At 41.6% G+C, this 25345-nt stretch overlaps 1 protein-coding gene across 1 annotated transcript in view; it reads right to left on the bottom strand.

The window, feature by feature from the left end:
• Window positions 1-23956, bottom strand: part of LOC146661463 (disks large homolog 4-like) — a 96420-nt gene extending 72464 nt beyond the window's left edge. The window contains exon 1 of the mRNA XM_085419468.1: window positions 23866-23956. Coding sequence (XP_085275594.1) covers window positions 23866-23956 — 91 coding nt within the window. The remainder of the gene's footprint in view (window positions 1-23865) is intronic.
• Window positions 23957-25345: the final 1389 nt, after the last annotated feature.

Raw genomic sequence — 25345 nt, 5'->3', positions numbered from 1 at the left:
ATCTGTGTGTGTGTTTGTGTGTATTACACTGAGGATCTGTGTGTGTTTGTGTGTATTACACTGAGGATCTGTGTGTGTGTTTGTGTGTATTACACTGAGGATCTGTGTGTGTGTTTGTGTGTATTACACTGAGGATCTGTGTGTGTTTGTGTGTATTACACTGAGGATCTGTGTGTGTGTGTTTGTGTGTATTACACTGAGGATCTGTGTGTGTGTGTTTGTGTGTATTACACTGAGGATCTGTGTGTGTGTTTGTGTGTATTACACTGAGGATCTGTGTGTGTGTTTGTGTGTATTACACTGAGGATCTGTGTGTGTGTTTGTGTGTATTACACTGAGGATCTGTGTTTGTGTGTTTGTGTGTATTACACTGAGGATCTGTGTGTGTGTGTTTGTGTGTATTACACTGAGGATCTGTGTGTGTGTTTGTGTGTATTACACTGAGTATCTGTGTGTGTTTGTGTGTATTACACTGAGGATCTGTGTGTGTGTTTGTGTGTATTACACTGAGGATCTGTGTGTGTGTTTGTGTGTATTACACTAGGGATCTGTGTGTGTTTGTGTGTATTACACTAGGGATCTGTGTGTGTTTGTGTGTATTACACTGAGGATCTGTGTGTGTGTGTTTGTGTGTATTACACTGAGGATCTGTGTGTGTGTTTGTGTGTATTACACTGAGGATCTGTGTGTGTGTTTGTGTGTATTACACTGAGGATCTGTGTGTGTGTTTGTGTGTATTACACTGAGTATCTGTGTGTGTTTGTGTGTATTACACTGAGGATCTGTGTTTGTGTGTTTGTGTGTATTACACTGAGGATCTGTGTGTGTGTGTTTGTGTGTATTACACTGAGGATCTGTGTGTGTGTTTGTGTGTATTACACTGAGTATCTGTGTGTGTTTGTGTGTATTACACTGAGGATCTGTGTGTGTGTTTGTGTGTATTACACTGAGGATCTGTGTGTGTGTTTGTGTGTATTACACTGAGGATCTGTGTGTGTTTGTGTGTATTACACTAGGGATCTGTGTGTGTGTGTTTGTGTGTATTACACTGAGGATCTGTGTGTGTGTGTTTGTGTGTATTACACTGAGGATCTGTGTGTGTGTTTGTGTGTATTACACTGAGGATCTGTGTGTGTGTTTGTGTGTATTACACTGAGGATCTGTGTGTGTTTGTGTGTATTACACTGAGGATCTGTGTGTGTGTTTGTGTGTATTACACTGAGGATCTGTGTGTGTGTTTGTGTGTATTACACTGAGGATCTGTGTGTGTTTGTGTGTATTACACTGAGGATCTGTGTGTGTGTTTGTGTGTATTACACTGAGGATCTGTGTGTGTTTGTGTGTACTACACTGAGGATCTGTGTGTGTTTGTGTGTATTACACTGAGGATCTGTGTGTGTGTGTGTGTGTGTGTGTGTATTAAACTCAGGATCTGTGTGTGTGTTTGTGTGTATTACACTGAGTATCTTTGTGTGTGTTTGTGTGTATTACACTGAGTATCTTTGTGTGTGTTTGCGTGTATTACACTGAGGATCTGTGTGTGTGTTTGTGTGTATTACACTGAGGATCTGTGTGTGTGTTTGTGTGTATTACACTGAGGATCTGTGTGTGTGTGTGTGTGTGTGTGTGTGTGTGTGTGTGTATTAAACTCAGGATCTGTGTGTGTGTTTGTGTGTATTACACTGAGGATCTGTGTGTGTGTTTGTGTGTATTACACTGAGGATCTGTGTGTGTGTGTTTGTGTGTATTACACTGAGGATCTGTGTGTGTGTGTTTGTGTGTATTACACTGAGGATCTGTGTGTGTTTGTGTGTATTACACTGAGGATCTGTGTGTGTGTTTGTGTGTATTACACTGAGGATCTGTGTGTGTGTTTGTGTGTATTACACTGAGGATCTGTGTGTGTGTTTGTGTGTATTACACTGAGGATCTGTGTGTGTGTGTGTGTGTGTGTGTGTGTGTGTATTACACTGAGGATCTGTGTGTGTGTTTGTGTGTATTACACTGAGGATCTGTGTGTGTGTTTGTGTGTATTACACTGAGGATCTGTGTGTGTTTGTGTGTATTACACTGAGGATCTGTGTGTGTGTTTGTGTGTATTACACTGAGGATCTGTGTGTGTGTTTGTGTGTATTACACTGAGGATCTGTGTGTGTGTGTGTGTGTGTGTGTATTACACTGAGGATCTGTGTGTGTGTTTGTGTGTATTACACTGAGGATCTGTGTGTGTGTTTGTGTGTATTACACTGAGGATCTCTGTGTGTGTGTATTACACTGAGGATCTGTGTGTGTGTTTGTGTGTATTACACTGAGGATCTGTGTGTGTTTGTGTGTATTACACTGAGGATCTGTGTGTGTTTGTGTGTATTACACTAAGTATCTGTGTGTGTGTTTGTGTGTATTACACTGAGGATCTGTGTGTGTGTTTGTGTGTATTATACTGAGGATCTGTGTGTGTTTGTGTGTATTACACTGAGGATCTGTGTGTGTTTGTGTGTATTACACTGAGGATCTGTGTGTGTTTGTGTGTATTACACTGAGGATCTGTGTGTGTGTTTGTGTGTATTACACTGAGGATCTGTGTGTGTGTTTGTGTGTATTACACTGAGGATCTGTGTGTGTGTTTGCGTGTATTACACTGAGTATCTGTGTGTGTGTTTGCGTGTATTACACTGAGGATCTGTGTGTGTGTTTGTGTGTATTACACTGAGGATCTGTGTGTGTGTTTGTGTGTATTACACTGAGGATCTGTGTGTGTGTTTGTGTGTATTACACTGAGTATCTTTGTGTGTGTTTGCGTGTATTACACTGAGGATCTGTGTGTGTGTTTGTGTGTATTACACTGAGGATCTGTGTGTGTGTTTGTGTGTATTACACTGAGGATCTGTGTGTGTGTTTGTGTGTATTACACTGAGTATCTTTGTGTGTGTTTGTGTGTATTACACTGAGTATCTTTGTGTGTGTTTGTGTGTATTACACTGAGTATCTGAGTGTGTGTTTGCGTGTATTACACTGAGGATCTGTGTGTGTGTTTGTGTGTATTACACTGAGGATCTGTGTGTGTGTTTGTGTGTATTACACTGAGGATCTGTGTGTGTGTTTGTGTGTATTACACTGAGTATCTTTGTGTGTGTTTGCGTGTATTACACTGAGTATCTGTGTGTGTGTTTGCGTGTATTACACTGAGGATCTGTGTGTGTGTTTGTGTGTATTACACTGAGGATCTGTGTGTGTGTGTTTGTGTGTATTACACTGAGGATCTGTGTGTGTGTTTGTGTGTATTACACTGAGGATCTGTGTGTGTGTTTGTGTGTATTACACTGAGGATCTGTGTGTGTTTGTGTGTATTACACTGAGGATCTGTGTGTGTGTTTGTGTGTATTACACTGAGGATCTGTGTGTGTGTTTGTGTGTATTACACTGAGGATCTGTGTGTGTGTGTGTTTGTGTGTATTACACTGAGCATCTGTGTGTGTGTGTTTGTGTGTATTACACTGAGGATCTGTGTGTGTGTTTGTGTGTATTACACTGAGGATCTGTGTGTGTTTGTGTGTATTACACTGAGGATCTGTGTGTGTTTGTGTGTATTACACTGAGGATCTGTGTGTGTGTTTGTGTGTATTACACTGAGGATCTGTGTGTGTGTTTGTGTGTATTACACTGAGGATCTGTGTGTGTTTGTGTGTACTACACTGAGGATCTGTGTGTGTTTGTGTGTATTACACTGAGGATCTGTGTGTGTGTTTGTGTGTATTACACTAAGTATCTGTGTGTGTGTTTGTGTGTATTACACTGAGGATCTGTGTGTGTGTGTTTGTGTGTATTACACTGAGGATCTGTGTGTGTTTGTGTGTATTATACTGAGGATCTGTGTGTGTTTGTGTGTATTACACTAAGTATCTGTGTGTGTGTTTGTGTGTATTACACTGAGGATCTGTGTGTGTGTTTGTGTGTATTACACTGAGGATCTGTGTGTGTTTGTGTGTATTACACTGAGGATCTGTGTGTGTGTGTTTGTGTGTATTACACTGAGGATCTGTGTGTGTGTGTTTGTGTGTATTACACTGAGGATCTGTGTGTGTGTTTGTGTGTATTACACTGAGGATCTGTGTGTGTTTGTGTGTATTACACTGAGGATCTGTGTGTGTTTGTGTGTATTACACTGAGGATCTGTGTGTGTTTGTGTGTATTACACTGAGTATCTTTGTGTGTGTTTGCGTGTATTACACTGAGGATCTGTGTGTGTGTTTGCGTGTATTACACTGAGGATCTGTGTGTGTGTTTGCGTGTATTACACTGAGGATCTGTGTGTGTTTGTGTGTATTACACTGAGGATCTGTGTGTGTTTGTGTGTATTACACTGAGGATCTGTGTGTGTGTTTCTGTGTATTACACTGAGGATCTGTGTGTCTTTGTGTGTATTACACTGAAGATCTGTGTGTCTTTGTGTGTATTACACTGAGGATCTGTGTGTGTTTGTGTGTATTACACTGAGGATCTGTGTGTGTGTTTGTGTGTATTACACTGAGGATCTGTGTGTGTTTGCGTGTATTACACTGAGGATCTGTGTGTGTTTGTGTGTATTACACTGAGGATCTGTGTGTGTTTGTGTGTATTACACTGAGGATCTGTGTGTGTGTTTGTGTGTATTACACTGAGGATCTGTGTGTGTTTGTGTGTATTACACTGAGGATCTGTGTGTGTGTTTGTGTGTATTACACTGAGGATCTGTGTGTGTGTTTGTGTGTATTACACTGAGGATCTGTGTGTGTTTGTGTGTATTACACTGAGGATCTGTGTGTGTGTTTGTGTGTATTACACTGAGGATCTGTGTGTGTGTTTGTGTGTATTACACTGAGGATCTGTGTGTGTGTTTGTGTGTATTACACTGAGGATCTGTGTGTGTTTGTGTGTATTACACTGAGGATCTGTGTGTGTGTGTTTGTGTGTATTACACTGAGGATCTGTGTGTGTGTGTTTGTGTGTATTACACTGAGGATCTGTGTGTGTGTTTGTGTGTATTACACTGAGGATCTGTGTTTGTGTGTTTGTGTGTATTACACTGAGGATCTGTGTGTGTGTGTTTGTGTGTATTACACTGAGGATCTGTGTGTGTGTTTGTGTGTATTATACTGAGTATCTGTGTGTGTTTGTGTGTATTACACTGAGGATCTGTGTGTGTTTGTGTGTATTACACTAAGTATCTGTGTGTCTGTTTGTGTGTATTACACTGAGGATCTGTGTGTGTGTTTGTGTGTATTACACTGAGGATCTGTGTGTGTGTTTGTGTGTATTACACTGAGGATCTGTGTGTGTTTGTGTGTATTACACTGAGGATCTGTGTGTGTGTTTGTGTGTATTACACTGAGGATCTGTGTGTGTGTTTGTGTGTATTACACTGAGGATCTGTGTGTGTGTGTTTGTGTGTATTACACTGAGGATCTGTGTGTGTTTGTGTGTATTACACTGAGGATCTGTGTGTGTGTTTGTGTGTATTACACTGAGGATCTGTGTGTGTGTTTGTGTGTATTACACTGAGGATCTGTGTGTGTGTTTGTGTGTATTACACTGAGGATCTGTGTGTGTGTGTTTGTGTGTATTACACTGAGGATCTGTGTGTGTGTGTTTGTGTGTATTACACTGAGGATCTGTGTGTGTGTTTGTGTGTATTACACTGAGGATCTGTGTGTGTGTTTGTGTGTATTACACTGAGGATCTGTGTGTGTTTGTGTGTATTACACTGAGGATCTGTGTGTGTGTTTGTGTGTATTACACTGAGGATCTGTGTGTGTTTGTGTGTATTACACTGAGGATCTGTGTGTGTTTGTGTGTATTACACTGAGGATCTGTGTGTGTGTTTGTGTGTATTACACTGAAGATCTGTGTGTGTTTGTGTGTATTACACTGAGGATCTGTGTGTGTGTTTGTGTGTATTACACTGAGGATCTGTGTGTGTGTTTGTGTGTATTACACTGAGGATCTGTGTGTGTGTGTGTGTGTGTGTATTACACTGAGGATCTGTGTGTGTGTGTGTGTGTATTACACTGAGGATCTGTGTGTGTGTTTGTGTGTATTACACTGAGGATCTGTGTGTGTGTGTGTGTGTATTACACTGAGGATCTGTGTGTGTGTTTGTGTGTATTACACTGAGGATCTGTGTGTGTTTGTGTGTATTACACTGAGGATCTGTGTGTGTTTGTGTGTATTACACTGAGGATCTGTGTGTGTGTTTGTGTGTATTACACTGAGGATCTGTGTGTGTTTGTGTGTATTACACTGAGGATCTGTGTGTGTTTGTGTGTATTACACTGAGGATCTGTGTGTGTGTTTGTGTGTATTACACTGAGGATCTGTGTGTGTGTTTGTGTGTATTACACTGAGGATCTGTGTGTGTGTGTGTGTGTGTGTGTGTATTAAACTCAGGATCTGTGTGTGTGTTTGTGTGTATTACACTGAGTATCTTTGTGTGTGTTTGCGTGTATTACACTGAGTATCTTTGTGTGTGTTTGCGTGTATTACACTGAGGATCTGTGTGTGTGTTTGTGTGTATTACACTGAGGATCTGTGTGTGTGTTTGTGTGTATTACACTGAGGATCTGTGTGTGTGTGTGTGTGTGTGTGTATTAAACTCAGGATCTGTGTGTGTGTTTGTGTGTATTACACTGAGTATCTTTGTGTGTGTTTGTGTGTATTACACTGAGTATCTTTGTGTGTGTTTGCGTGTATTACACTGAGGATCTGTGTGTGTTTGTGTGTATTACACTGAGGATCTGTGTGTGTGTTTGTGTGTATTACACTGAGGATCTGTGTGTGTGTTTGTGTGTATTACACTGAGGATCTGTGTGTGTGTTTGTGTGTATTACACTGAGGATCTGTGTGTGTGTGTGTTTGTGTGTATTACACTGAGCATCTGTGTGTGTGTGTTTGTGTGTATTACACTGAGTATCTGTGTGTGTGTTTGTGTGTATTACACTGAGTATCTGTGTGTGTGTTTGTGTGTATTACACTGAGGATCTGTGTGTGTTTGTGTGTATTACACTGAGGATCTGTGTGTGTGTTTGTGTGTATTACACTGAGGATCTGTGTGTGTGTTTGTGTGTATTACACTGAGGATCTGTGTGTGTTAGTGTGTATTACACTGAGGATCTGTGTGTGTTTGTGTGTATTACACTGAGGATCTGTGTGTGTGTTTGTGTGTATTACACTGAGGATCTGTGTGTGTGTTTGTGTGTATTACACTGAGGATCTGTGTGTGTGTGTTTGTGTGTATTACACTGAGGATCTGTGTGTGTTTGTGTGTATTACACTGAGGATCTGTGTGTGTGTGTTTGTGTGTATTACACTGAGGATCTGTGTGTGTGTTTGTGTGTATTACACTGAGGATCTGTGTGTGTTTGTGTGTATTACACTGAAGATCTGTGTGTGTGTGTGTGTATTACACTGAGGATCTGTGTGTGTGTTTGTGTGTATTACACTGAGGATCTGTGTGTGTGTTTGTGTGTATTACACTGAGGATCTGTGTGTGTGTGTGTGTGTATTACACTGAGGATCTGTGTGTGTGTTTGTGTGTATTACACTGAGGATCTGTGTGTGTGTTTGTGTGTATTACACTGAGGATCTGTGTGTGTTTGTGTGTATTACACTGAGGATCTGTGTGTGTGTTTGTGTGTATTACACTGAGGATCTGTGTGTGTGTGTGTGTGTATTACACTGAGGATCTGTGTGTGTTTGTGTGTATTACACTGAGGATCTGTGTGTGTGTTTGTGTGTATTACACTGAGGATCTGTGTGTGTTTGTGTGTATTACACTGAAGATCTGTGTGTGTGTGTGTGTATTACACTGAGGATCTGTGTGTGTGTTTGTGTGTATTACACTGAGGATCTGTGTGTGTGTTTGTGTGTATTACACTGAGGATCTGTGTGTGTGTGTGTGTGTATTACACTGAGGATCTGTGTGTGTGTTTGTGTGTATTACACTGAGGATCTGTGTGTGTTTGTGTGTATTACACTGAGGATCTGTGTGTGTTTGTGTGTATTACACTAAGTATCTGTGTGTGTGTTTGTGTGTATTACACTGAGGATCTGTGTGTGTGTGTTTGTGTGTATTATACTGAGGATCTGTGTGTGTTTGTGTGTATTACACTGAGGATCTGTGTGTGTTTGTGTGTATTACACTGAGGATCTGTGTGTGTTTGTGTGTATTACACTGAGGATCTGTGTGTGTGTTTGTGTGTATTACACTGAGGATCTGTGTGTGTGTTTGTGTGTATTACACTGAGGATCTGTGTGTGTGTGTGTGTGTGTGTGTGTGTGTGTGTGTGTGTGTGTGTGTGTGTGTATTAAACTCAGGATCTGTGTGTGTGTTTGTGTGTATTACACTGAGTATCTTTGTGTGTGTTTGTGTGTATTACACTGAGTATCTTTGTGTGTGTTTGCGTGTATTACACTGAGGATCTGTGTGTGTGTTTGTGTGTATTACACTGAGGATCTGTGTGTGTGTTTGTGTGTATTACACTGAGGATCTGTGTGTGTGTGTGTGTGTGTGTGTGTGTGTGTATTAAACTCAGGATCTGTGTGTGTGTTTGTGTGTATTACACTGAGTATCTTTGTGTGTGTTTGTGTGTATTACACTGAGTATCTTTGTGTGTGTTTGCGTGTATTACACTGAGTATCTTTGTGTGTGTTTGCGTGTATTACACTGAGTATCTGTGTGTGTGTTTGCGTGTATTACACTGAGGATCTGTGTGTGTGTTTGCGTGTATTACACTGAGGATCTGTGTGTGTGTTTGCGTGTATTACACTTAGGATCTGTGTGTGTGTTTGTGTGTATTACACTGAGTATCTTAGTGTGTGTTTGCGTGTATTACACTGAGTATCTTTGTGTGTGTTTGTGTGTATTACACTGAGGATCTGTGTGTGTGTTTGTGTGTATTACACTGAGGATCTGTGTGTGTGTGTTTGTGTGTATTACACTGAGGATCTGTGTGTGTGTTTGTGTGTATTACACTGAGGATCTGTGTGTGTTTGTGTGTATTACACTGAGGATCTGTGTGTGTGTTTGTGTGTATTACACTGAGGATCTGTGTGTGTTTGTGTGTATTACACTGAGGATCTGTGTGTGTGTTTGTGTGTATTACACTGAGGATCTGTGTGTGTTTGTGTGTATTACACTGAGGATCTGTGTGTGTGTTTCTGTGTATTACACTGAGGATCTGTGTGTCTTTGTGTGTATTACACTGAGGATCTGTGTGTGTTTGTGTGTATTACACTGAGGATCTGTGTGTGTGTTTGTGTGTATTACACTGAGGATCTGTGTGTGTTTGCGTGTATTACACTGAGGATCTGTGTGTGTTTGTGTGTATTACACTGAGGATCTGTGTGTGTGTTTGTGTGTATTACACTGAGGATCTGTGTGTGTTTGTGTGTATTACACTGAGGATCTGTGTGTGTGTTTGTGTGTATTACACTGAGGATCTGTGTGTGTGTTTGTGTGTATTACACTGAGGATCTGTGTGTGTTTGTGTGTATTACACTGAGGATCTGTGTGTGTGTTTGTGTGTATTACACTGAGGATCTGTGTGTGTTTGTGTGTATTACACTGAGGATCTGTGTGTGTGTTTGTGTGTATTACACTGAGGATCTGTGTGTGTGTTTGTGTGTATTACACTGAGGATCTGTGTGTGTGTTTGTGTGTATTACACTGAGGATCTGTGTGTGTTTGTGTGTATTACACTGAGGATCTGTGTGTGTGTGTTTGTGTGTATTACACTGAGGATCTGTGTGTGTGTGTTTGTGTGTATTACACTGAGGATCTGTGTGTGTGTTTGTGTGTATTACACTGAGGATCTGTGTTTGTGTGTTTGTGTGTATTACACTGAGGATCTGTGTGTGTGTGTTTGTGTGTATTACACTGAGGATCTGTGTGTGTGTTTGTGTGTATTACACTGAGTATCTGTGTGTGTTTGTGTGTATTACACTGAGGATCTGTGTGTGTGTTTGTGTGTATTACACTGAGGATCTGTGTGTGTGTTTGTGTGTATTACACTGAGGATCTGTGTGTGTGTTTGTGTGTATTACACTGAGGATCTGTGTGTGTGTTTGTGTGTATTACACTAGGGATCTGTGTGTGTTTGTGTGTATTACACTGAGGATCTGTGTGTGTGTGTTTGTGTGTATTACACTGAGGATCTGTGTGTGTGTTTGTGTGTATTACACTGAGGATCTGTGTGTGTGTTTGTGTGTATTACACTGAGGATCTGTGTGTGTGTTTGTGTGTATTACACTGAGGATCTGTGTGTGTTTGTGTGTACTACACTGAGGATCTGTGTGTGTTTGTGTGTATTACACTGAGGATCTGTGTGTGTGTTTGTGTGTATTACACTGAGTATCTGTGTGTGTGTTTGTGTGTATTACACTGAGGATCTGTGTGTGTGTTTGTGTGTATTACACTGAGGATCTGTGTGTGTGTTTGTGTGTATTACACTGAGGATCTGTGTGTGTGTTTGTGTGTATTACACTGAGGATCTGTGTGTGTGTTTGTGTGTATTACACTGAGGATCTGTGTGTGTGTTTGTGTGTATTACACTGAGGATCTGTGTGTGTGTTTGTGTGTATTACACTGAGGATCTGTGTGTGTGTTTGTGTGTATTACACTGAGGATCTGTGTGTGTGTGTTTGTGTGTATTACACTGAGGATCTGTGTGTGTTTGTGTGTATTACACTGAGGATCTGTGTGTGTGTTTGTGTGTATTACACTGAGGATCTGTGTGTGTGTTTGTGTGTATTACACTGAGGATCTGTGTGTGTTTGTGTGTATTACACTGAGGATCTGTGTGTGTTTGTGTGTATTACACTGAGGATCTGTGTGTGTGTTTGTGTGTATTACACTGAGGATCTGTGTGTGTTTGTGTGTATTACACTGAGGATCTGTGTGTGTGTTTGTGTGTATTACACTGAAGATCTGTGTGTGTTTGTGTGTATTACACTGAGGATCTGTGTGTGTGTTTGTGTGTATTACACTGAGGATCTGTGTGTGTGTTTGTGTGTATTACACTGAGGATCTGTGTGTGTGTGTGTGTGTGTGTATTACACTGAGGATCTGTGTGTGTGTTTGTGTGTATTACACTGAGGATCTGTGTGTGTGTTTGTGTGTATTACACTGAGGATCTGTGTGTGTGTGTGTGTGTATTACACTGAGGATCTGTGTGTGTGTGTGTGTGTATTACACTGAGGATCTGTGTGTGTGTTTGTGTGTATTACACTGAGGATCTGTGTGTGTTTGTGTGTATTACACTGAGGATCTGTGTGTGTTTGTGTGTATTACACTGAGGATCTGTGTGTGTGTTTGTGTGTATTACACTGAGGATCTGTGTGTGTGTTTGTGTGTATTATACTGAGGATCTGTGTGTGTTTGTGTGTATTACACTGAGGATCTGTGTGTGTTTGTGTGTATTACACTGAGGATCTGTGTGTGTTTGTGTGTATTACACTGAGGATCTGTGTGTGTGTTTGTGTGTATTACACTGAGGATCTTTGTGTGTGTTTGTGTGTATTACACTGAGGATCTGTGTGTGTGTGTGTGTGTGTGTGTGTGTGTGTATTAAACTCAGGATCTGTGTGTGTGTTTGTGTGTATTACACTGAGTATCTTTGTGTGTGTTTGTGTGTATTACACTGAGTATCTTTGTGTGTGTTTGCGTGTATTACACTGAGGATCTGTGTGTGTGTTTGTGTGTATTACACTGAGGATCTGTGTGTGTGTTTGTGTGTATTACACTGAGGATCTGTGTGTGTGTGTGTGTGTGTGTGTGTATTAAACTCAGGATCTGTGTGTGTGTTTGTGTGTATTACACTGAGTATCTTTGTGTGTGTTTGTGTGTATTACACTGAGTATCTTTGTGTGTGTTTGCGTGTATTACACTGAGTATCTGTGTGTGTGTTTGCGTGTATTACACTGAGGATCTGTGTGTGTGTTTGTGTGTATTACACTGAGGATCTGTGTGTGTGTTTGTGTGTATTACACTTAGGATCTGTGTGTGTGTTTGTGTGTATTACACTGAGTATCTTAGTGTGTGTTTGCGTGTATTACACTGAGTATCTTTGTGTGTGTTTGTGTGTATTACACTGAGGATCTGTGTGTGTGTTTGTGTGTATTACACTGAGGATCTGTGTGTGTGTTTGTGTGTATTACACTGAGGATCTGTGTGTGTGTTTGTGTGTATTACACTGAGGATCTGTGTGTGTTTGTGTGTATTACACTGAGGATCTGTGTGTGTTTGTGTGTATTACACTGAGGATCTGTGTGTGTGTTTGTGTGTATTACACTGAGGATCTGTGTGTGTGTTTGTGTGTATTACACTGAGGATCTGTGTGTGTGTTTGTGTGTATTACACTGAGCATCTGTGTGTGTGTGTTTGTGTGTATTACACTGAGTATCTGTGTGTGTGTTTGTGTGTATTACACTGAGGATCTGTGTGTGTGTTTGTGTGTATTACACTGAGTATCTGTGTGTGTGTTTGTGTGTATTACACTGAGGATCTGTGTGTGTGTTTGTGTGTATTACACTGAGGATCTGTGTGTGTTTGTGTGTATTACACTGAGGATCTGTGTGTGTGTTTGTGTGTATTACACTGAGGATCTGTGTGTGTGTTTGTGTGTATTACACTGAAGATCTGTGTGTGTTTGTGTGTATTACACTGAGGATCTGTGTGTGTGTTTGTGTGTATTACACTGAAGATCTGTGTGTGTTTGTGTGTATTACACTGAGGATCTGTGTGTGTGTTTGTGTGTATTACACTGAGGATCTGTGTGTGTTTGTGTGTATTACACTGAGGATCTGTGTGTGTGTTTGTGTGTATTACACTGAGGATCTGTGTGTGTTTGTGTGTATTACACTGAGGATCTGTGTGTGTGTTTGTGTGTATTACACTGAGGATCTGTGTGTGTGTTTGTGTGTATTACACTGAGGATCTGTGTGTGTGTGTTTGTGTGTATTACACTGAGGATCTGTGTGTGTTTGTGTGTATTACACTGAGGATCTGTGTGTGTGTTTGTGTGTATTACACTGAGGATCTGTGTGTGTGTTTGTGTGTATTACACTGAGGATCTGTGTGTGTGTGTGTGTGTGTGTGTGTATTACACTGAGGATCTGTGTGTGTGTTTGTGTGTATTACACTGAGGATCTGTGTGTGTTTGTGTGTATTACACTGAGGATCTGTGTGTGTGTTTGTGTGTATTACACTGAGGATCTGTGTGTGTTTGTGTGTATTACACTGAAGATCTGTGTGTGTTTGTGTGTATTACACTGAGGATCTGTGTGTGTGTTTGTGTGTATTACACTGAGGATCTGTGTGTGTGTTTGTGTGTATTACACTGAGGATCTGTGTGTGTGTTTGTGTGTATTACACTGAGGATCTGTGTGTGTGTGTGTGTGTGTGTATTACACTGAGGATCTGTGTGTGTGTTTGTGTGTATTACACTGAGGATCTGTGTGTGTGTGTGTGTGTGTATTACACTGAGGATCTGTGTGTGTGTTTGTGTGTATTACACTGAGGATCTGTGTGTGTTTGTGTGTATTACACTGAGTATCTGTGTGTGTGTTTGTGTGTATTACACTGAGGATCTGTGTGTGTGTTTGTGTGTATTATACTGAGGATCTGTGTGTGTTTGTGTGTATTACACTGAGGATCTGTGTGTGTTTGTGTGTATTACACTGAGGATCTGTGTGTGTTTGTGTGTATTACACTGAGGATCTGTGTGTGTGTTTGTGTGTATTACACTGAGGATCTGTGTGTGTGTTTGTGTGTGTGTGTGTGTGTGTGTGTGTATTAAACTCAGGATCTGTGTGTGTGTTTGTGTGTATTACACTGAGTATCTTTGTGTGTGTTTGTGTGTATTACACTGAGTATCTTTGTGTGTGTTTGCGTGTATTACACTGAGGATCTGTGTGTGTGTTTGTGTGTATTACACTGAGGATCTGTGTGTGTGTTTGTGTGTATTACACTGAGGATCTGTGTGTGTGTGTGTGTGTGTGTGTGTGTGTGTGTGTATTAAACTCAGGATCTGTGTGTGTGTTTGTGTGTATTACACTGAGTATCTTTGTGTGTGTTTGTGTGTATTACACTGAGTATCTTTGTGTGTGTTTGCGTGTATTACACTGAGTATCTGTGTGTGTGTTTGCGTGTATTACACTGAGGATCTGTGTGTGTGTTTGCGTGTATTACACTGAGGATCTGTGTGTGTGTTTGCGTGTATTACACTTAGGATCTGTGTGTGTGTTTGTGTGTATTACACTGAGTATCTTAGTGTGTGTTTGCGTGTATTACACTGAGTATCTTTGTGTGTGTTTGCGTGTATTACACTGAGGATCTGTGTGTGTGTTTGTGTGTATTACACTGAGGATCTGTGTGTGTGTGTTTGTGTGTATTACACTGAGGATCTGTGTGTGTGTTTGTGTGTATTACACTGAGGATCTGTGTGTGTTTGTGTGTATTACACTGAGGATCTGTGTGTGTGTTTGTGTGTATTACACTGAGGATCTGTGTGTGTTTGTGTGTATTACACTGAGTATCTGTGTGTGTGTTTGTGTGTATTACACTGAGGATCTGTGTGTGTGTTTGTGTGTATTACACTGAGGATCTGTGTGTGTGTTTGTGTGTATTACACTGAGGATCTGTGTGTGTGTGTGTGTTTGTGTGTATTACACTGAGCATCTGTGTGTGTGTGTTTGTGTGTATTACACTGAGGATCTGTGTGTGTGTTTGTGTGTATTACACTGAGGATCTGTGTGTGTGTTTGTGTGTATTATACTGAGGATCTGTGTGTGTTTGTGTGTATTACACTGAGGATCTGTGTGTGTTTGTGTGTATTACACTGAGGATCTGTGTGTGTTTGTGTGTATTACACTGAGGATCTGTGTGTGTGTTTGTGTGTATTACACTGAGGATCTGTGTGTGTTTGTGTGTATTACACTGAGGATCTGTGTGTGTGTTTGTGTGTATTACACTGAGGATCTGTGTGTGTGTTTGTGTGTATTACACTGAGGATCTGTGTGTGTTTGTGTGTACTACACTGAGGATCTGTGTGTGTTTGTGTGTATTACACTGAGGATCTGTGTGTGTGTTTGTGTGTATTACACTAAGTATCTGTGTGTGTGTTTGTGTGTATTACACTGAGGATCTGTGTGTGTGTTTGTGTGTATTACACTGAGGATCTGTGTGTGTTTGTGTGTATTACACTGAGGATCTGTGTGTGTTTGTGTGTATTACACTAAGTATCTGTGTGTGTGTTTGTGTGTATTACACTGAGGATCTGTGTGTGTGTTTGTGTGTATTACACTGAGGATCTGTGTGTGTGTTTGTGTGTATTACACTGAGGATCTGTGTGTGTGTTTGTGTGTATTACACTGAGGATCTGTGTGTGTGTGTTTGTGTGTATTACACTGAGGATCTGTGTGTGTGTTTGTGTGTATTACACTGAGTATCTGTGTGTGTTTGTGTGTATTACACTGAGTATCTTTGTGTGTGTTTGCGTGTATTACACTGAGGATCTGTGTGTGTGTTTGCGTGTATTACACTGAGGATCTGTGTGTGTGTTTGTGTGTATTACACTGAGGATCTGTGTGTGTTTGTGTGTATTACACTGAGGATCTGTGTGTGTGTTTCTGTGTATTACACTGAGGATCTGTGTGTCTTTGTGTGTATTACACTGAAGATCTGTGTGTGTTTGTGTGTATTACACTGAGGATCTGTGTGTGTTTGTGTGTATTACACTGAGGATCTGTGTGTGTGTTTGTGTGTATTACACTGAGGATCTGTGTGTGTTTGCGTGTATTACACTGAGGATCTGTGTGTGTTTGCGTGTATTACACTGAGGATCTGTGTGTGTTTGTGTGTATTACACTGAGGATCTGTGTGTGTGTTTGTGTGTATTACACTGAGGATCTGTGTGTGTTTGTGTGTATTACACTGAGGATCTGTGTGTGTGTTTGTGTGTATTACACTGAGGATCTGTGTGTGTGTTTGTGTGTATTACACTGAGGATCTGTGTGTGTTTGTGTGTATTACACTGAGGATCTGTGTGTGTGTTTGTGTGTATTACACTGAGGATCTGTGTGTGTGTTTGTGTGTATTACACTGAGGATCTGTGTGTGTGTTTGTGTGTATTACACTGAGGATCTGTGTGTGTTTGTGTGTATTACACTGAGGATCTGTGTGTGTGTGTTTGTGTGTATTACACTGAGGATCTGTGTGTGTGTTTGTGTGTATTACACTGAGGATCTGTGTTTGTGTGTTTGTGTGTATTACACTGAGGATCTGTGTGTGTGTGTTTGTGTGTATTACACTGAGGATCTGTGTGTGTGTTTGTGTGTATTACACTGAGGATCTGTGTGTGTGTTTGTGTGTATTACACTGAGGATCTGTGTGTGTGTGTTTGTGTGTATTACACTGAGGATCTGTGTGTGTGTTTGTGTGTATTACACTGAGGATCTGTGTGTGTGTTTGTGTGTATTACACTAGGGATCTGTGTGTGTTTGTGTGTATTACACTGAGGATCTGTGTGTGTGTTTGTGTGTATTACACTGAGGATCTGTGTGTGTGTTTGTGTGTATTACACTGAGGATCTGTGTGTGTGTTTGTGTGTATTACACTGAGGATCTGTGTGTGTGTTTGTGTGTATTACACTGAGGATCTGTGTGTGTGTTTGTGTGTATTACACTGAGGATCTGTGTGTGTTTGTGTGTATTACACTGAGGATCTGTGTGTGTTTGTGTGTATTACACTGAGGATCTGTGTGTGTGTTTGTGTGTATTACACTGAGGATCTGTGTGTGTGTTTGTGTGTATTACACTGAGGATCTGTGTGTGTTTGTGTGTATTACACTGAGGATCTGTGTGTGTTTGTGTGTACTACACTGAGGATCTGTGTGTGTTTGTGTGTACTACACTGAGGATCTGTGTGTGTGTTTGTGTGTATTACACTAAGTATCTGTGTGTGTGTTTGTGTGTATTACACTGAGGATCTGTGTGTGTGTTTGTGTGTATTATACTGAGGATCTGTGTGTGTGTTTGTGTGTATTACACTGAGGATCTGTGTGTGTGTTTGTGTGTATTACACTGAGGATCTGTGTGTGTGTGTGTTTGTGTGTATTACACTGAGGATCTGTGTGTGTTTGTGTGTATTACACTGAGGATCTGTGTGTGTGTTTGTGTGTATTACACTGAGGATCTGTGTGTGTGTTTGTGTGTATTACACTGAGGATCTGTGTGTGTTTGTGTGTATTACACTGAGGATCTGTGTGTGTGTTTGTGTGTATTACACTGAGGATCTGTGTGTGTTTGTGTGTATTACACTGAAGATCTGTGTGTGTTTGTGTGTATTACACTGAGGATCTGTGTGTGTTTGTGTGTATTACACTGAGGATCTGTGTGTGTGTTTGTGTGTATTACACTGAGGATCTGTGTGTGTGTGTTTGTGTGTATTACACTAGGGATCTGTGTGTGTTTGTGTGTATTACACTGAGGATCTGTGTGTGTGTGTTTGTGTGTATTACACTGAGGATCTGTGTGTGTGTGTGTGTGTGTGTGTGTGTGTGTGTGTGTGTGTATTAAACTCAGGATCTGTGTGTGTGTTTGTGTGTATTACACTGAGGATCTTTGTGTGTGTTTGCGTGTATTACACTGAGGATCTGTGTGTGTGTTTGTGTGTATTACACTGAGGATCTGTGTGTGTGTCTTTGTGTGTGTGTGTGTGTATTAAACTCAGGATCTGTGTGTGTGTTTGTGTGTATTACACTGAGTAACTTTGTGTGTGTTTGCGTGTATTACACTGAGTATCTTTGTGTGTGTTTGCGTGTATTACACTGAGTATCTGTGTGTGTGTTTGCGTGTATTACACTGAGGATCTGTGTGTGTGTTTGCGTGTATTACACTGAGGATCTGTGTGTGTGTTTGCGTGTATTACACTTAGGATCTGTGTGTGTGTTTGTGTGTATTACACTGAGTATCTTAGTGTGTGTTTGCGTGTATTACACTGAGTATCTTTGTGTGTGTTTTTGTGTATTACACTGAGGATCTGTGTGTGTGTTTGTGTGTATTACACTGAGGATCTGTGTGTGTGTGTTTGTGTGTATTACACTGAGGATCTGTGTGTGTGTTTGTGTGTATTACACTGAGGCTCTGTGTGTGTGTGTGTTTGTGTGTATTACACTGAGGATCTGTGTGTGTGTGTTTGAGTGTATTACACTGAGGATCTGTGTGTGTGTTTGTGTGTATTACACTGAGGATCTGTGTGTGTGTTTGTGTGTATTACACTGAGGATCTGTGTGTGTGTGTTTGTGTGTATTACACTGAGGATCTGTGTTTGTGTTTGTGTGTATTACACTGAGGATCTGTGTGTGTTTGTGTGTATTACACTGAGGATCTGTGTTTGTGTTTGTGTGTATTACACTCAGGATCTGTGTGTGTGTTTGTGTGTATTACACTTAGGATCTGTGTGTGTGTTTGTGTGTATTACACTGAGTATCTTTGTGTGTGTTTGCGTGTATTACACTGAGGATCTGTGTGTGTGTTTGCGTGTATTACACTGAGGATCTGTGTGTGTGTGTTTGTGTGTATTACACTGAGGATCTGTGTGTGTGTTTGCGTGTGTTACACTGAGGATCTGTGTGTGTTTGTGTGTATTACACTGAGGATCTGTGTGTGTTTGTGTGTATTACACTGAGGATCTGTGTGTGTTTGTGTGTATTACACTGAGGATCTGTGTGTGTGTTTGTGTGTATTACACTGAGGATCTGTGTGTGTGTTTGTGTGTATTACACTGAGGATCTGTGTGTGTTTGTGTGTATTACACTGAGGATCTGTGTGTGTGTTTGTGTGTATTACACTGAGGATCTGTGTGTGTGTTTGTGTGTATTACACTGAGGATCTGTGTGTGTGTGTGTGTGTGTGTGTGTGTGTGTGTATTAAACTGAGTATCTTTGTGTGTGTTTGCGTGTATTACACTGAGTATCTTTGTGTGTGTTTGCGTGTATTACACTGAGGATCTGTGTGTGTGTTTGTGTGTATTACACTGAGGATCTGTGTGTGTGTTTGTGTGTATTACACTGAGGATCTGTGTGTGTTTGTGTGTATTACACTGAGGATCTGTTTGTGTTTGTGTGTATTACACAGAGGATCTGTTTGTGTTTGTGTGTATTACACTGAGGATCTGTGTGTGTTTGTGTGTATTACACTGAGGATCTGTGTGTGTTTGTGTGTATTACACTGAGGATCTGTGTGTGTTTGTGTGTATTACACTGAGGATCTGTGTGTGTGTTTGTGTGTATTACACTGAGGATCTGTGTGTGTTTGTGTGTATTACACTGAGGATCTGTGTGTGTTTGTGTGTATTACACTGAGGATCTGTGTGTGTGTTTGTGTGTATTACACTGAGGATCTGTTTGTGTTTGTGTGTATTACACTGAGGATCTGTGTGTGTGTTTGTGTGTATTACACTGAGGATCTGTGTGTGTGTTTGTGTGTATTACACTGAGGATCTGTGTGTGTGTGTGTGTGTGTATTACACTGAGGATCTGTGTGTGTGTGTGTGTATTACACTGAGGATCTGTGTGTGTTTGTGTGTATTACACTGAGGATCTGTGTGTGTTTGTGTGTATTACACTGAGGATCTGTGTGTGTTTGTGTGTATTACACTGAGGATCTGTGTGTGTGTTTGTGTGTATTACACTGAGGATCTGTGTGTGTTTGTGTGTATTACACTGAGGATCTGTGTGTGTGTGTTTGTGTGTATTACACTGAGGATCTGTGTGTGTGTTTGTGTGTATTACACTGAGGATCTGTGTGTGTTTGTGTGTATTACACTGAGGATCTGTGTGTGTGTTTGTGTGTATTACACTGAGGATCTGTGTGTGTTTGTGTGTATTACACTGAGGATCTGTGTGTGTGTTTGTGTGTATTACACTGAGTATCTGTGTGTGTGTTTGTGTGTATTACACTGAGGATCTGTGTGTGTGTTTGTGTGTATTACACTGAGTATCTGTGTGTGTTTGTGTGTATTAGACTGAGGATCTGTGTGTTTGTTTGTGTGTATTACACTGAGGATCTGTGTGTGTGTGTTTGTGTGTATTACACTGAGTATCTGTGTGTGTTTGTGTGTATTACACTGAGGATCTGTGTCTGTGTTTGTGTGTATTACACTGAGGATCTGTGTGTGTTTGTGTGTATTACACTGAGTATCTGTGTGTGTGTTTGTGTGTATTACACTGAGGATCTGTGTGTGTGTGCTTGTGTGTATTACACTGAGTATCTGTGTGTGTTTGTGTGTATTACACTGAGGATCTGTGTGTGTGTTTGCGTGTATTACACTGAGGATCTGTGTTTGTTTGTGTGTATTACACTGAGGATCTGTGTGTGTTTGTGTGTATTACACTGAGGATCTGTTTGTGTGTTTGTGTGTATTACACTGAGGATCTGTGTGTGTTTGTGTGTATTACACTGAGGATCTGTGTGTGTGTTTGTGTGTATTACACTGAGGATCTGTGTGTGTTTGTGTGTATTACACTGAGGATCTGTGTGTGTTTGTGTGTATTACACTGAGGATCTGTGTGTGTGTTTGTGTGTATTACACTGAGGATCTGTGTGTGTTTGTGTGTATTACACTGAGGATCTGTGTGTGTTTGTGTGTATTACACTGAGGATCTGTGTGTGTTTGTGTGTATTACACTGAGGATCTGTGTGTGTGTGTTTGTGTGTATTACACTGAGGATCTGTGTGTGTTTGTGTTTATTACACTGAGGATCTGTGTTTGTGTGTTTGTGTGTATTACACTGAGGATCTGTGTGTGTGTTTGTGTGTATTACACTGAGGATCTGTGTGTGTGTGTTTGTGTGTATTACACTGAGGATCTGTGTGTGTTTGTGTGTATTACACTGAGGATCTGTGTTTGTGTGTTTGTGTGTATTACACTGAGGATCTGTGTGTGTGTTTGTGTGTATTACACTGAGGATCTGTGTGTGTTTGTGTGTATTACACTGAGGATCTGTGTGTGTTTGTGTGTATTAAACTCAGGATCTGTGTGTGTGTTTGTGTGTATTACACTTAGGATCTGTGTGTGTGTTTGTGTGTATTACACTGAGTATCTTTGTGTGTGTTTGCGTGTATTACACTGAGGATCTGTGTGTGTGTTTGCGTGTATTACACTGAGGATCTGTGTGTGTGTGTTTGTGTGTGTTACACTGAGGATCTGTGTGTGTGTTTGCGTGTGTTACACTGAGGATCTGTGTGTGTTTGTGTGTATTACACTGAGGATCTGTGTGTGTTTGTGTGTATTACACTGAGGATCTGTGTGTGTTTGTGTGTATTACACTGAGGATCTGTGTGTGTGTTTGTGTGTATTACACTGAGGATCTGTGTGTGTGTTTGTGTGTATTACACTGAGGATCTGTGTGTGTTTGTGTGTATTACACTGAGGATCTGTGTGTGTTTGTGTGTATTACACTGAGGATCTGTGTGTGTGTTTGTGTGTATTACACTGAGGATCTGTGTGTGTGTTTGTGTGTATTACACTGAGGATCTGTGTGTGTGTGTGTGTGTGTGTGTGTGTGTGTGTGTGTATTAAACTGAGTATCTTTGTGTGTGTTTGCGTGTATTACACTGAGTATCTTTGTGTGTGTTTGCGTGTATTACACTGAGGATCTGTGTGTGTGTTTGTGTGTATTACACTGAGGATCTGTGTGTGTGTTTGTGTGTATTACACTGAGGATCTGTGTGTGTTTGTGTGTATTACACTGAGGATCTGTTTGTGTTTGTGTGTATTACACAGAGGATCTGTGTGTGTTTGTGTGTATTACACTGAGGATCTGTGTGTGTTTGTGTGTATTACACTGAGGATCTGTGTGTGTTTGTGTGTATTACACTGAGGATCTGTGTGTGTGTTTGTGTGTATTACACTGAGGATCTGTGTGTGTTTGTGTGTATTACACTGAGGATCTGTGTGTGTTTGTGTGTATTACACTGAGGATCTGTGTGTGTGTTTGTGTGTATTACACTGAGGATCTGTTTGTGTTTGTGTGTATTACACTGAGGATCTGTGTGTGTGTTTGTGTGTATTACACTGAGGATCTGTGTGTGTGTTTGTGTGTATTACACTGAGGATCTGTGTGTGTGTGTGTGTGTGTATTACACTGAGGATCTGTGTGTGTGTGTGTGTATTACACTGAGGATCTGTGTGTGTTTGTGTGTATTACACTGAGGATCTGTGTGTGTTTGTGTGTATTACACTGAGGATCTGTGTGTGTTTGTGTGTATTACACTGAGGATCTGTGTGTGTGTTTGTGTGTATTACACTGAGGATCTGTGTGTGTGTTTGTGTGTATTACACTGAGGATCTGTGTGTGTGTGTTTGTGTGTATTACACTGAGGATCTGTGTGTGTGTTTGTGTGTATTACACTGAGGATCTGTGTGTGTTTGTGTGTTTGTGTGTATTACACTGAGGATCTGTGTGTGTTTGTGTGTATTACACTGAGGATCTGTGTGTGTGTTTGTGTGTTTGTGTGTATTACACTGAGTATCTGTGTGTGTGTTTGTGTGTATTACACTGAGGATCTGTGTGTGTGTTTGTGTGTATTACACTGAGTATCTGTGTGTGTTTGTGTGTATTAGACTGAGGATCTGTGTGTTTGTTTGTGTGTATTACACTGAGGATCTGTGTGTGTGTGTTTGTGTGTATTACACTGAGTATCTGTGTGTGTTTGTGTGTATTACACTGAGGATCTGTGTCTGTGTTTGTGTGTATTACACTGAGGATCTGTGTGTGTTTGTGTGTATTACACTGAGTATCTGTGTGTGTGTTTGTGTGTATTACACTGAGGATCTGTGTGTGTGTGCTTGTGTGTATTACACTGAGTATCTGTGTGTGTTTGTGTGTATTACACTGAGGATCTGTGTGTGTGTTTGCGTGTATTACACTGAGGATCTGTGTTTGTTTGTGTGTATTACACTGAGGATCTGTGTGTGTTTGTGTGTATTACACTGAGGATCTGTTTGTGTGTTTGTGTGTATTACACTGAGGATCTGTGTGTGTTTGTGTGTATTACACTGAGGATCTGTGTGTGTTTGTATGTATTACACTGAGGATCTGTGTGTGTTTGTGTGTATTATACTGAGGATCTGTGTGTGTGTTTGTGTGTATTACACTGAGGATCTGTGTGTGTTTGTGTGTATTACACTGAGGATCTGTGTGTGTGTTTGTGTGTATTACACTGAGGATCTGTGTGTGTTTGTGTGTATTACACTGAGGATCTGTGTGTGTTTGTGTGTATTACACTGAGGATCTGTGTGTGTGTTTGTGTGTATTACACTGAGGATCTGTGTGTGTTTGTGTGTATTACACTGAGGATCTGTGTGTGTTTGTGTGTATTACACTGAGGATCTGTGTGTGTGTTTGTGTGTATTACACTGAGGATCTGTGTGTGTTTTTGTGTGTATTACACTGAGGATCTGTGTGTGTGTTTGTGTGTATTACACTGAGGATCTGTGTGTGTGTTTGTGTGTATTACACTGAGGATCTGTGTGTGTGTTTGTGTGTATTACACTGAGGATCTGTGTGTGTTTGTGTGTATTACACTGAGGATCTGTTTGTGTGTTTGTGTGTATTACACTGAGGATCTGTGTGTGTGTTTGTGTGTATTACACTGAGGATCTGTGTGTGTTTGTGTGTATTACACTGAGGATCTGTGTAAATACTGTATGTTTACAGTATTTACTCTCGTCAGGCAAGGTGGGCTCTGTTCTTTACTCAGTTTAACTCAGTTTCTTCATCACCTAAAGGCCGGGCTTCCGAAACGTCAAGCCCGACGCTCTTTCTCAACAATTCACCACCGTCGAAGAGGATTCGGATCCCGGACCCATTCTTCCCACCTCCAGCGTGATTGGAGCAGTCTCCAGGGAGATTGAGGCCATGGTCCGTAAGGCTCAAGACTGAACCCCAACCTGGTACCGGCCTGCGAGGTTGGCTCTTTGTTCCCACATCCGTCCGGTCACGGGTTCTTCAGTGGGGCCATGCCACTTGTCTCACCTGCCATCCCAGGATTCACTGCACCATCACCTTTCTGCAGCGGTATTTCTGGTGGCCCACGCTAATAAAAGATGCTACTGAATATGTCAAAGCCTGCACCACGTGTGCCCATAACAAGCTCTCTCACCATCCACCGTCCGGGCTACTGCTAACGCTGTCCACGCCGGGCCGGCCGTGGTCTCATATCTCCCTCGATTTCATCACTGGGTTGCCGCCCTCCTCAGGTAACACTGCAATAGTTTTCCAAAGCTGCTCACTTCGTTTCTCTCCTCAGCTCCCGACCGCCTTGGAGGCCGCCCGATTGCTCACTACTCACGTGTTCAGCCTCCATGGCATTCCTGAGGATATAGTCTCAGACAGGGGGCCTCAATTCACTTCTTGTGTTTGGAGGGAGTTCTGTACCACCCTGGGGGCCAAGGTTAGTTTGTCGTCTGGTTTTCATCCCCAGAGCAATGGACAATCGGAACGGACCAACCAGGAGTTGGAGGCGGCTCTTTGCTGCGTTGTTTCTCACAATCAATCCACCTGGAGTAGGGGCGACCATGGCTCAGGGGGTTGGGAATCGCATCTGTAACCGGAAGGTCGCCGGTTCGATCCCTGGGCTCTCTGTCCTGGTCGTTGTGTCCCTGGGCAAGACACTTTACCCTACTGCCTACTGGTGTTGGCCAGAGGGGCCGATGGCGCGATATGGCAGCCTCGCTTCTGTCAGTCTGCCCCAGGGCAGCTGTGGCTACAACTGTGGCTTGCCTCCACCAGTGTATGAATGTGAGAGTGAATGAATAGTGGTATTGTAAAGCGCTTTGGGTGCCTTGAAAAGCGCTATATAAATCCAATCCATTATTATTATTATTATTAACACCTATCGTGGATAGAATACGCACACAACAGCCCCACCTCAACTACCATGGGCTAAAGGTTTGCTACGGGAGTTCCACCGTCTGCACCCTGGTAAGCCTGGTGGGTCACTGGGAGGCTCCCGTTGAGGGGGCGGGGGGGGGGGGGGTACTACCATGGTCCCCGTGTCTATCCGGCTTACTCATGTTGGCTACATATGTTTCTTGTTTACCTTTCCCTCTCTCTCAAGCTGGGGCGGAGCTCATTTTGGGCTCCCCGCCCCTGGCTCTCGCACCTGTGGATAATCACACACCTGTGGCTTATCGCCTAACCAGCATCCACTACTTAAGGCAGTGGCTAGAAACGTCTCATCTCTGGACTATTGAGTAACCTCGGAATTCCTTTTCCCTTGGAGCCCTGGGTGTGCTAAGTTGTTGGTG

Source organism: Rhamphochromis longiceps, linkage group LG9, assembly GCF_057381845.1.
Source record: "Rhamphochromis longiceps isolate RC_006_pf linkage group LG9, R_longiceps_female_GT1.1, whole genome shotgun sequence".
Lineage (NCBI taxonomy): Eukaryota > Metazoa > Chordata > Actinopteri > Cichliformes > Cichlidae > Rhamphochromis > Rhamphochromis longiceps.
Note: the sequence above shows the minus strand (reverse complement) of the source record. Positions and strands in the feature narration are given on the sequence as shown.